Here is a 13,987-nt window from a genome sequence, read left to right as displayed (position 1 = left end):
TTCCAAATCTTGAAAGTACGATGTAGGTACTTTGATAGGAATGGCATTGAATAGGTAGATTGCTTTGGGAAGTATAGACATTTCAACAATGTTGATTCTTCCCATCCATGAGCATGGTATGTTCTTCCATTTGTTAATATCCTCTGCTATTTCCTTTCTGAGGATTTCATAGTTTTCTTTATAGAGGTCCTTCACCTCCTTCGTTAGGTATATTCCTAGGTATTTCATTTTCTTTGAAACTATGGTGAAGGGAGTTGTGTCCTTAATTAGCTTCTCATCTTGACTGTTATTGGTGTACACAAAGGCTACTGACTTGTGGACATTGATTTTATATCCTGAAACATTACTGTATTTTTTGATGACTTCTAGGAGTCTTGTGGTTGAGTCTTTGGGGTTCTCTAAGTATAAGATCATGTTGTCAGCAAAGAGGGAGAGTTTGACCTCCTCTGCTCCCATTTGGATTCCCTTTATTTCCTTGTCTTGCCTAATTGTATTGGCTAGAACTTCCAGCACTATGTTGAATAGTAAAGGTGACAGAGGACAACCTTGTCTGGTTCCAGTTCTAAGAGGAAAAGCTTTCAGTTTTACTCCATTCAGTAAAATATTGGCTGTGGGTTTGTCATAGATAGCTTCAATCAGTTTTAGAAATGTGCCACCTATGCGTATACTCTTCAGTGTTCTAATTAGAAAAGGATGCTGGATTTTATCAAATGCTTTTTCTGCATCTATTGAGAGGATCATGTGATCTTTATTTTTGGCTCTGTTAATATGGTGGATAACGTTTATGGACTTGCGTATGTTAAACCAGCCTTGCATCCCTGGGATGAAGCCTACTTGATCATAATGAATGACTTTTTTGATGATAAGCTGTAATCTATTGGCTAGGATTTTGTTGAGAATTTTTCCGTCTATATTCATGAGTGAGATTGGTCTGAAATTCTCCTTTTCGTTTGGGTCTTTTCCTGGTTTTGGTATCAGAGTGATTTTTGCTTCATAGAATGTGTTGGGGAAGATTCCTTCTTCCTCAGTTTTTTGGAATAATTTCTGCAGTACAGGAATAAGCTCTTCCTTGAAGGTTTGATAGAATTCTGGAGCGAAGCCATCTGGACCAGGGCATTTTTTAGTTGGAAGCTTTTTTATTGTTTCTTTGATCTCAGTGCTTGAAATTGGTCTGTTCAGGAAGTCTATTTCTTCCTGGCTAAGTCTAGGGAGAGGGTGTGATTCCAAATATTGATCCATTTCCTTCACATTGTCATATTTCTGGGCATAGAGTTTCTGGTAGTATTCAGAGATGATCTCTTGTATCTCTGTGGGATCAGTTGTTATTTCCCCTTTATCGTTTCTGATTGAGGTTACTAGAGATTTTACTTTTCTATTTCTAGTTAGTCTGGCCAATGGTTTATCTATTTTATTTATTTTTTCAAAAAACCAACTTCTTGTTTCATTAATTTTCTGAATGATTCTTTTGTTTTCAATTTCATTGATCTCTGATTTGATTTTGGATATTTCTTTTCTTCTACTGAGTTTAGGCTTAGATTGTTCTTCTTTTTCCAATTCCATAAGATCTCTTGTGAGATTGTTGATGTGCTCTCTTTCTGTTTTTCGAATGTAGGCATCTAAAGCGATGAATTTTCCTCTCAAAACTGCTTTTGCAGTATCCCACAGGTTTTGGTAGCTTGTGTCTTCATTGTTGTTATGCTCAAGGAAGTTAATGATTTCCTGTTTTATTTCTTCCTTCACCCATCTGTTATTCAACAGAAGATTGTTTAATTTCCATGCCTTTGGGTGGGGTCGAGCATTTTTGTTAGAGTTGAGTTCCACCTTTAGTGCCTTATGGTCTGAGAAGATACAAGGTAAAATTTCAATTCTTTTGATTCTGTTGATATTTGTTTTGTGTCCCAGGATATGATCAATTTTGGAGAATGTTCCATGGGGTGATGAGAAGACTGTATATTCTTTGTCTTTGGGGTGGAGTGTTCTATATGCGTCTATCAAGCATAGTTGGTCTAAGGTCTCATTTAAATCTCTTATATCTTTGTTTAATTTCTGTTTAGAGGATCTGTCCAGCTCTGTAAGAGGTGTGTTAAAGTCTCTTGTTATGATGGTATTATCAGATATCATATTGCTCAGACTGAGTAAGGTCTGCTTCAAGAATCTGGGAGCATTTAAATTGGGTGCATAAATATTTAGAATTGAAACGTCTTCTTGTTGTATTTTTCCCTTGACCAATATAAAGTGACCATCTTTGTCTTTTTTGACTTTAGTTGCTTTAAATCCACATGTATCTGAAAATAAGATTGCAACTCCTCTTTTCTTCTGAATTCCATTTGCCTGAAAAATTGTCTTCCAACCCTTGACTCGGAGCTTGAATTTGTCTTTTGAAGCCAGGTGTGTTTCTTGCAGACAGCAAATCGATGACTTGTGTTTTTTAATCCAGTCAGCCAATCTATGTCTCTTCAGTGGGGAATTCAAGCCATTAACATTTATGGAGATAATTGATAAGTGTGGTAGTATTCTATTCGTCTTATTTGGTGAGAGTCCATTGCTTAGTTTTATCTTTTGCATCAGTGTGGAGGTTAGGTTCTGTCCTTTGATTTCTGAGTTCTTACTTTGCTGCTGATCCATTGTGGTGGTCAGTGTGCAGAACAGGTTGAAGTATTTCCTGTAGAGCTGGTCTTGTTGTGGCGAATTTCCTCAATGTTTGTATATCCGTAAATGATTTGATGTCTCCGTCAATTTTGAAGCTTAGCTTAGCAGGGTACAGAATTCTGGGCTGAAAATTGTTCTGTTTAAGTAGATTAAAGGTAGATGACCATTGTCTTCTTGCTTGGAAAGTTTCATTAGAGAAGTCTGCGGTCACTCTGATGGATTTGCCCCTGTAGGTCAACTGGCGCTTACTCCTGGCAGCTTGCAGAATCTTTTCTTTTGTCTTGACTTTGGACAGGTTCATCACAATGTGTCTTGGAGAAGCTCGGTTAGAGTTGAGGCGACCTGGGGTCCGATAGCCCTCTGAAAGCAGTGTGTCAGAATCTTTGGTGATGTTTGGGAAATTTTCATTTATAATTTTCTCTAGTATGGCTTCCATTCCTCTGGGGCATTCTTCTTCCCCTTCTGGAATTCCTATAACTCGTATGTTGGAACGCTTCATAAAGTCCCATAATTCTGACAGTGAACGTTCTGCTTTCTCTCTCTTCTTTTCTGCCTCTTTTACTATCTGAGTTATCTCAAAAACTTTGTCTTCTACCTGAGAAATTCTTTCTTCTGCATGGTCTAACCTGTTGCTGATACTTTCCATTGCATCTTTAAGTTCCCTGATTGACTGTTTCATTTCCTTCAGCTCTGCTATATCCTTTTTATATTCTTCATATCGTTCATCTCTGATTTGATTCTGTTTTTGGATTTCCTTTTGGTTATTTTCCACTTTATTAGCAGTTTCCTTCATTGTTTCCATCATTTCTTTCATTGTTTTCAACATGTGTATTCTAAATTCCCTTTCTGTCATTCCTAACATTTCTGTATAGGTGGAATCCTCTGCAGTAGCTACCTCATGGTCCCTTGGCGGGGTTGTTCTGGACTGGTTCTTCATGTTGCCTGGAGTTTTCTGCTGATCTTCCTCATGAGTGATTTCTTTTATCTGTTTCCTTGCCCTAATTTTCCTTTCACTTCCTCTTGCTCTTTAAGTTCTTGTGCCTGTGGAGTAAGGGTTACAGGACCAGAAGGGTGAGAAGGTTGAGGAGCAAAAAAGGGATGAACGAAAGGAGGACCTATTGATAAGAAAAAAAAGAAAGATAGAGAAAGGAGAGGGGGGTGGGGATAAGGAATATTGACAAAAAGAAGAGAGGTACAGAAAGAGGGAGACAGGGCAATATAGGTGTACAGTAGGGTACTTTGACACAACCTTAAAAAACCCCACCTTCTGGGAGTGCCCAGTTGGGTGGTTCCCTTGAGGTCAGCAGCTATTTGCTAACCTGATCAGACACAGTACCCCACCTCCACCAAGTAGAGACGAAAGACAAAAATGGTATAAATCAAACCAAAACAAGCAAACAGAAAACTTTACGGGGATACAATTGGGTGAAAAACCAAATGATAGCGGTAGAAACACTAGCAAAAATGAAGTTGTAGTTATTCAAAAAGGCAGCAATGGGAAATTATAATTAAACTAGAAAAGTTGAGAAAGAAAAAGGGATCTGTATGGAAAAGATTGAAATTAAAAAACAAAAGAACATCAACAACGTCAAAACAAACAAACAAAAAAAACCAACCAAACAAAAAAAGGAAATAAATACACAACCAAAAACAAAGCAGTTTTTATATGTTATTGAATATTGTCTGGGCAACATGTGGTCTTCTGGGGTATGAGATGTTAGTCACAGTTCTGATACGACGGGAGGCTGCTGATTTCTCAAACCCCAATAGGTAGACACCCTAAATCTCTCTTCAGCCAACTTAAAAGGCACTTTGAACTTGTAAACTTGCTGAGCAGAAGCTTTCCCAGCTTTCTCGCTGGAATCACTGCTGAAGTGGCTATCCGCTTACCCAGTGTGCCAAAACCGGTCTCACTCTGCCCCTGAGGGTTAGGGCTGCAAGGCGGCTCAGACCCCACCCTTAGGCTACTTGGTTGCTGGGTTACCAGCTCCCACCCGTTTCTAGCTCTGCGACCCTGAGGGCGGAGCTTGCCGGGGCAGATCACTGGCAATGGTTCCGTGTGACCCACCGCCAAACACTATTAGCTCCGTCTGACTCAGCGGCTCAGACTGGGACCCTAGACAATGGCCAAAGTTCTCCCCACTCCCACTCAGGCCTTCCTCAAGGCAGTTCAACTCAGTGCCAAGCCCAAGGACATCAAAACAGTTCACAGGTAAGGCCTTTCTGGTTTGCACTCTCGCTGCTACTGAACTTACAGTTGTGGGCGGGTTTAGACGGATTGAACACACGCGACCACTTGCCGGTTTTCCACTGTTTTAGTCCTCCTCTTGGGGTCCAGAAGTCTCTCGCTGACTCCCTGTATCCTCATAGGAGTGATGATAGGCAGTTCTCACCAGCCATAGATGCCTGAAATCTTATCTCCCCAGACTCACAGTGCCCAGATGCAAGGAAGCTGTTACTCGGCTGCCATCTTGCTCCACCTCCCCAAGAAGAGACTTTTTTCAAAAGAAGACATACAAATGGCCGACAGGAATATGGAAAAATGTTCAACGTGATTAATCTTAGTGAAATGCAAATTAAATCCCCCATGGGATTTCATTTTACACAGTCAGAATGACTTTTTTTGAGAATTGAATTATAATCTTTATTAATTTTTTACAATGCATGTATCCTATATTTTTTTTTTATTGTTGGGGATTCATTGAGGGTACAATAAACCAGGTTATACTGATTGCATTGGTTAGGTAAAGTCCCTCTTGCAATCATGTCTTGCCCCCAGAAGGTGTGGCACACACCAAAGCCCCTCCCCTCTCCCTCCTTCACTCTTTCTGCTTTTCCTGCCGCCCCCCTATGAATAAAAAGGCTGATTTTTACTTTAACACGCACTTTGCAAATTTGTATCAGCAGTAGGAAGTGCTACAACTGAATAGATTTTGGTCTTCAAAAATGTGACTGCATTCTCCATCTCTAGTTTGTCCATCTCCCAGTTATTATCCAAGATCACATGAAAACCCATTACATTCAAATGCTGCATTTTCATAGCAAGAAATCCTCTGGGGTGGCTCGAACCCAAACTGTAAGAAGCACTAGGCACACATAACATGGCTACTCTTTGAATATCTGTAGCAGAAGTCACATCCATGTCAGAAAATGGAAGCACTTGACTCCTGTTGGTATCCATTCTGATTTCAAAATCAACATAGTACTTATGTGTCAGCTGTACATTTTTTGAGAAGTATCCTCCACCACCCAGAAGGGGACTTAGTACTTCTGCAACCTTTGTGTTTGGATCTGGTGGTGCCGCTGGCCATCTGTGGCAGTGCTAGGTCTATGGCCTTGTCATAAGGGGTATCATCAAGTTTTATACAAGTATACATGAAGCTTGAGAACACTTCTCTCCATGTCATGTGCTCTCAGCAGCTCACTTATGACATCCTTTTGGAACAGGTGATTAACAGGGGTGAGAGGCAAATAATTCATTAAGCAAAATGAATACACAGTATTCAAGAGGTTTTCAGAAGAGATGTGGTAAAGACAGCCAGTCAGAGCACTAGCCATCACATCTAGGAACTGTTCTTTGTTCTGATATTTGCAGACATGGTTGAGAGAAGAATACACATGAAGAACGGAGACGATGTTTTTCATGTCCAGGGATTCAAGTTCCTTTACTATCTTCACCATTAACAAGTCCATTGAACCAACAGATCAAAAACCAAGGTTTTCTTTTTTTTTTTTTTTGTAGAGACAGAGTCTCACTTTATGGCCCTCGGTAGAGTGCTGTGGCCTCACACAGCCCACAGCAACCTGCAACTCCTGGGCCTAAGCGATTCTCCTGCCTCAGCCCCCCGAGTAGCTGGGACCACAGGCACCCGACACAACGCCCGGCTATATTTTGGTTGCAGTTTGGCCGGGGCCGGGTTTGAACCCACCACCCTCGGTATATGGGGCCGGCGCTCTACCGACTGAGCCACAGGCGCCACCCAAAAAACGAAGGTTTTCAAATAACAGAAGGAGAAATATAACATGTTTCAACTTCCAGATGTCATGAGTTGCAGCCACATAGTCTGCTATTCCCTCGAAGAGATAAGAATTATAATATCACAGATATTTGCAGGACTGTAGTATGTTCAGCATTACTTTAAAAGGATATCCATGGATATTATCAATGACCGTCTTAACTGCATTCATTCAAGAGTGTAATATAACAGTGATTCATGGCAGCTAGTGCCTCAAACATGTACTGGCTATTCAAAATAGAAAATCTATATAATTCACTCAAGGCTTTCATCTCCAGTTTCCTTTTAAGAGCTATTGGTGCATATTTTCCAATACATTTCATCACAGCTTGTAAAGTGAAGACACGTCTTATTTTCCAGACTTGCTGATCAACTAATATTCTTAATCCTACTTGAAGAACATGCACAGTCTTGCATGGCTCCATTGCCCCTAAAAGAGCTGACAGAACTGAAAAACATTTCTGATCACACTCATTGATATGTTCCTGGATCACCTTCAGCAAAGTCTGTACCAGAAGAGTGTTCTGAGGGATCCCAAGCTTCACGATACCATGAAGAATAAACAAAAAGTGGTCATAGTGCATAATCTTGGCTTCCCTAATTACATGTTCACAGAGCTGGTTAAACGCAGGGTGGCTAAACATCAGTTGTTTTTCACAATGCTTCTGGTCATCATATAACCTTTTGGCCACTGTCCGCATTGCTGTGAAATAGTTACTACTAGGAAATGTAGGCACTTTTGAAAATGCATCCAACACATCACTCAGAGAATTACACTCTTGAGATAGTTTTCTGTAGCTAATAGGGGTTGGTTTTGTTTCATTGGTGAGAACATTTTCATTGGAGACTTCATGATGAAAGTTTACTTTGTTGAATCCATTACTTAGAGCAGGACACTGAGGCTTATGTAGGTGCCGCCATGTAGAATGACAATTTTTAAAATGATAAACAAAATTAGGTGGAGAAGATGTGGAGTAAAGGGAACTCTTTTTATTTTATTTATTTATTTATTTTTGGTGTTTTTTGGCCGGGGCTGGGTTTGAACCTGCCACCTCCGGCATATGGGACCAGCGCCCTACTCCTTGAGCCACAGGCACCACCCGTAAAGGGAACTCTTTTACAATACTGCTGATGGTAATGTAAATTAATGTCACATCTATGAAAAGTATTATGGATATTTCTCAAAAAACTAAAATTAGAACTACTATTTGATCCAGCTGTCCTATTACTGGGTATTTACCCAAAAGAAATAAATCATATAAAAAATATAACTTTACCATTGTGTTTATTCAAGCATTATTCACAAAAGCAAAGATAGAGAATCAACCTAAATATCTATCAACAGATGATTGGATAAAGAAAAGGTAGTAAATATATAAAACAGAGAACTATTCAGTCATAGTAAAATGAAATAAAGCCATTTGCAACATGGGTGGAAGTGGAGGCCATTATCTTAAATGAAACAACTCAGGCAGAAAAAGACAAATATGCATGTTCTTGCTTATAAGCAGAAGCTAAATAATGTGTACACAATGGACATAAGGTACAGAATAATGGACAGTGAAGACTTAGCTTTGAATTGATTAAGTGGAGGGGATGGGGATGATGATGGGGATGGAGGGATGTGGATGATGATGAGAAACTACTTAATGGGCACAATATACATTATTGAAGTGATGGATACCTTAACAAGTTTGATTTCACCATTATGCAATCTTTGCATATGACAAAATTCTACTTGTATTCCATAAATTTATAGAAATAAAATAATGTTTCTAGCACATTTTAATCCTATCTTCATTTAATAAATTAAGATTATTTTGTTTATGTAAATACTTCAAATATATTAACAGGCACCATATCTCTGCTATGATCCGCTTTCTCTTCTCTTGGGATTTATCATCCTAGGAATTCAGCTTTCTCTTTGGGACCTTCTCATATGAAGTCTCCAAAGGAGGTCTATTTTCCTTAGGCCAATGAGCTGATTGCTCCTCATAAATTCCAGAAGAACATAATATCTGTGCTATATTTCAGATGAGAAAATAATTTTTATCACATGTGAAGCCTTCTTTCTCAAAAAGTTCTGTATTTTCCCAGAAGGAAACTTCTGTAATCGTCAGGAACGTTTTAAGTCTCTGCTCATAATTACAGTAAGTACTAAACCTTCTCGTTGTCACATTGGCTAAATCCTACCTCATTTGATGCCTCATTGTAAACTTTACATTGTTTTGGTAGCAGCAGGAGAAAGACATTGAGCCTTCCTTCTACCCCAGATACAGAAATCTGGAAGCCTTTAAAAGGAGGTTGAGACTAGAACTAAAATAGCAGGCTTTTATGGTGGATGAGAAGTTACCTTGTTTATAAAAACCTGCTGAATTATCTTTATTATTAAATATATTCACTGCTTTACACAGCATAATCACATTCTATGTCAATACAATTTAGTATTAAAAATTACTAAATACTAAATTAAAAAAACTAAATACTACAATAATTCCCTTTTTGTGAGCTCAAACATACCCTTCTTAACTTTATCATACCTGTATCAACTAGGAAAAAAAATTTAAAAGAAAATGTGAAATTATCAAAGATAAAGGTTTGCATGATATGAGGATATAAAGTAATAAATAAAAGTTGGCCAAAATGTCAGACCTTCCCAGGTCTAAAATGGTTTACACACTTCTAAGCTACTAAAGGGAGAAATAATAGTGCTGAAGTTATGTCAGAACTTTTAGTTGAAAGCCCAAAGAGAAATTAGCTGTTTATGAGACCTGTCTTTTTTTCGTTGAGTTTTTCCATGGATACATTTAGATGATTTTCTTTTTCTTTTTTTGTATATATTGAAAATTTGTTATTAATGATTTTTTTTACTTGTTTAGGTTTTCCTAATTTTATAACTTGGGTTATTATCTTTCTAGGGATATCAATATACCATATAGCAAATTCAGTTTGCTCTGGGGGGTTCAGAAGGATTGTAGCAAACGGCTGGCCCAGTAGGGGGCACACGTATCTGATATTGTGTGTTATATATGCAAGGACCTTCAGGCTTTCCTGTACATTCATAATAAGAGTAAACCAATAACACAATTTTGACAGTTTTATCCAAACAAGACCAACTGTAAAAACATTTGTATGATTTTCCTCTTCAACCAGATTGTATCCACCATTAACAAAAGATACTACCATCTTTAGGAAGTATATGTCCGTTCAAAGATAGAGGCAGCAAGAAACATCTGCAAAGAAACACATCCAGTTGTGAATAAAAATCTTCTCTTGTTGATGACACCATAATTTTATTTTACCACATATTTTCTTTATTTAACAATAATTATATCAACAATCAACCCAAAGCTAATATAATTAAATTTCTAGCATCCTACTTTAAAGATACCATTTTAAGCCTTTGGCACAAAAGGTTGCTGTTGTGTTTTTCTCTTGCTCATAAACCTAAAATAGCTTCCACCATGGAAAATATATTGAGAATGAAATTCCTTTCAAAAAATCAATACATTTTGCAAAGACCAAATATTATGTGTATCTTTAGGGTAAAATACAGTAAAGTTAAAGAGGTAAAACTCATTTCAGTTTGCTGTATCTTAGTGCCTTATTCACAATAAAGATGTTGGGTCTTTATATAAAAGTAAATTATTTTAAGCAAGTAAGAACTAATTTTTGAAATATTACATTGCTGGAAGAAGGAACGAAGCATGGAAAATGTGAAACAATTATTCCAGGCAGTAATAGAAGCAATATTACTAAAGACAGTGAATGTGAGTGAGGAAAAAGAAACAAACTGACAAAAAAGAAGCAATTGTTTCTGGTAAGGATAGGCTGGTTTGCTAGTTCCAGGCTTGGCTTGTAGGGCAACCATACAGAATAAAAAGCACTTGGAAAACAGAACTTAGTGATAAATAATAATTCTGATTTAGAAGATGATTTTGAGCATTCTAAGCAGTTTTTCAATATTATGGTGAAGTAATTCTGTTTCTGAATTAGGATAGAATTGCTGTTGCATGAATATAAAATTTCACTTATATGAGATGAATGAGTTCTAGAGATCTGCAGTACAACATTGTGCTTATATTTATTATATTCAGCATTAACAAATTTATGAGGATAGATGTAATTTTGTGCTCATACCATAATAATAATAGATGTTTTAAACTAAATTGTGTATTTTTATGACCTTATATTCAGTTACAAAAATAATATACTAAACATGTCTCTATTATGACTGAGATTGAAAAATTCAGCTGTGATCATTGAATTCTATTTAAGTTCGTTTTTTGGATCCTTTTCAGAAGTGCTCAGAAAATAGAATATTAAGAAAAAGCTATTTTTCCCTCAATATGAAACATGGTTTATTTTTGCACATCTTTAGAAGTTTATTTATTTATTTATTTATTTTTGATTGATTGATTTATTTATTTATTTTTATTGTTGGGGATTCATTGAGGGTACAATAAGCCAGGTTACACTGATTGCAATTGTTAGGTAAAGTCCCTCTTGCAATCATGTCTTGCCCCCATAAAGTGTGACACACACCCAGGCCCCACCCACCTCCCTCCTTCCCTCTTTCTGCTTCCCCCCCATAACCTTAATTGTCATTAATTGTCCTCATATCAAAATTGAGTACATAGGATTCATGCTTCTCCATTCTTGTGATGCTTTACTAAGAATAATGTCTTCCACTTCCATCCAGGTTAATACGAAGGATGTAAAGTCTCCATTTTTTTTTTTTTTTTTTTTTTTTTTGTAGAGACAGAGTCTCACTGTCCCGCCCTCGGGTAGAGAGCCGTGGCGTCACACGGCTCACAGCAACCTCTAACTCTTGGGCTTACGCGATTCTCTTGCCTCAGCCTAAGTCTCCATTTTTTTTAATGGCTGAATAGTATTCCATGGTATATATATACCACAGTTTGTTAATCCATTCCTGGGTTGGTGGGCATTTAGGCTGTTTCCACATTTTGGCGATTGTAAATTGAGCTGCAATAAACAGTCTAGTACAAGTGTCCTTATGATAAAAGGATTTTTTTCCTTCTGGGTAGATGCCCAGTAATGGGATTGCAGGATCAAATGGGAGGTCTAGCTTGAGCGCTTTGAGGTTTCTCCATACTTCCTTCCAGAAAGGTTGTACTAGTTTGCAGTCCCACCAGCAGTGTAAAAGTGTTCCCTTCTCTCCACATCCACGCCAGCATCTGCAGTTTTGAGATTTTTGTGATGTGGGCCATTCTCACTGGGGTTAGATGATATCTCAGGGTTGTTTTGATTTGCATTTCTCTAATATATAGAGATGATGAACATTTTTTCATGTGTTTGTTATCTTTAGAAGTTTATAAAGACAAACTTTGGGAAAGTTATATAAACCATTTAGGGTATACGGATATTAATGTGAAATAGTGGAAAAACTGAATTCTTTCCCATAATTTCAAATTCTAAGAAATTAAGTTGTTATAAGGGAATACACACCTGATTTAACCAACATTTAAATAAATATAAGGAAAACAAAGCATTCACTGGATTCCACAAAATTTCTGAAGATATAAATAAATCGACAAAAATTAAAATCATGTTTGCGTGGTGATATACTGAAGAACAATATAAATAAAGATTTTATATTCGTGCTGAAATTTCCCTCGATATTCAATGCTAATCACTGTGACTTTTAAGTTTTCTTTCTGCTTCTAAAATCATAGAATTTCTTTGAAATTTATCTTAAATTATTGTAAGAGATGGATGGCCAAATTCATTTTATTATACACCAAACTATAGTATACAAAGACAGTTTCAAAATAATGTTTAATGATAAATATGCTCAGAGAAAGCAACTTCTAAAAACATTTTCTCTCATAGGAAAACATGCCTGCATCTCTCAAAGCCTCCAATAGCTCCAAATCCCAGGTCTCTGAATTCATTCTTCTGGGACTTCCAGGCATTCACAGCTGGCAGCACTGGCTGTCCTTACCCTTGGCTCCTCTCTACCTCTCAGCAATTGGAGCAAACATCCTCATCATCATCACCATCTGCAAGGACCCTTCTTTGCAGCAGCCCATGTACCTTTTCCTAGGCATCCTCTCTGTGGTGGACATGGGCCTAGCCACCACCATCATGCCCAAGATCCTGGCCATCCTCTGGTTTGATGCCAAGGCCATCAGCCTTCCTGAGTGCTTTGCTCAGATTTATGCCATTCACTGCTTTATTGGCATGGAGTCTGGTATCTTCCTCTGCATGGCTTTTGACAGATATGTGGCTATTTGTCACCCTCTTCGCTATCCATCAATTGTCACCAATTCCTTAATCATAAAATCTACCCTGTTCATGGTGCTTAGGAATGGCTTGTTTGTCATTCCTGTGCCTGTACTTGCTGCCCAGCGTAATTATTGCTCCAGGAATGAAATTGATCATTGTCTGTGCTCTAACCTTGGGGTCACAAGCCTGGCTTGTGATGACAGGAGGCCAAACAGCATTTGCCAATTGATTCTGGCGTGGCTTGGAATGGGAAGTGATCTTAGTCTTATCATACTGTCATATACTTTTATTCTGCGGTCTGTACTTAGACTGAACTCTGCTGAAGCTGCATCCAAGGCTCTGAGCACTTGCAGCTCTCATCTCATCCTCATCCTCTTCTTCTACACTACTGTTGTAGTAATTTCGGTAACTCACCTGGCAGAGATCCAGGCTCCTTTGGTTCCAGTTCTGCTCAATGTGCTGCACAACATCATCCCTCCATCCCTAAACCCTATAGTTTATGCACTTAGGACTAGAGAACTTAGGGAAGGCTTTCAAAAGGTGCTTTTTTTGAGTTTACAAAAGAAATAAAACAAGTTTATGTATATAAACTTTAGTGTCTTCTAAAAGGAGTAGTGGAGTTTTGAAGAGAATATAGAAGTAAATTTATGCCTTTGAGATTCATTTTCATATTCAAATGTACAAAATTGTGAATACTTCTGAATGGAAAAGGAAACAAAAAACATTCACAGAAACTCCAAAGTATTGATCAGGGCTAAATACATATATAAATACTACAGATATACAAATGTAGGCATCTTGAGCAGATGAGATCTTTAGCGGATCAGAAATAAACCTGTAAGGCATGAAGCTGACATGAAATTTTTATTCTGGCGAAGTATTCTTTTAATCAAACAAATTATAAGAATAAAAAAACAGAATTATTTGTATTTATATCTATCCTTTAAAATAAAGATGACTATAATCACAAACAACTATTCAATCAAATAAATAAGTGATTGGGTCTTGAATTACAGGTGATGCTTCATGTTGTTAACTGTAACATGGGAGTAATGTCAGTTTGTCTAAACAAC

General features: G+C 37.6%; 1 protein-coding gene and 1 pseudogene across 1 annotated transcript; one reads left to right on the top strand and one right to left on the bottom strand.

Moving 5' to 3' along the window:
* Positions 1-5,524: 5,524 nt before the first annotated feature.
* LOC128564435 (FAST kinase domain-containing protein 2, mitochondrial-like) lies at positions 5,525-8,875 on the bottom strand (annotated as a pseudogene).
* Positions 8,876-12,524: 3,649 nt separating this feature from the next.
* On the top strand, positions 12,525-13,484 carry LOC128565946 (olfactory receptor 56B1). Its single transcript, XM_053562817.1, has one exon. The coding sequence runs from the start codon at positions 12,525-12,527 to the stop codon at positions 13,482-13,484; it is 960 nt and encodes a 319-aa protein (XP_053418792.1).
* The last annotated feature ends 503 nt before the right edge of the window (positions 13,485-13,987 follow it).

The sequence above is a fragment of the Nycticebus coucang genome, chromosome 14 (genome assembly GCF_027406575.1).
Source record: "Nycticebus coucang isolate mNycCou1 chromosome 14, mNycCou1.pri, whole genome shotgun sequence".
Classification (NCBI taxonomy): Eukaryota; Metazoa; Chordata; class Mammalia; order Primates; family Lorisidae; genus Nycticebus; species Nycticebus coucang.
This window is presented reverse-complemented; position numbering and strand designations above follow the sequence as displayed.

What these genes read in the sequence shown, in the direction of transcription:
- LOC128565946 (XM_053562817.1), top strand. Translation starts at nt 12,525, where the DNA reads ATGCCTGCATCTCTCAAAGCCTCCAATAGCTCCAAATCCCAGGTCTCT.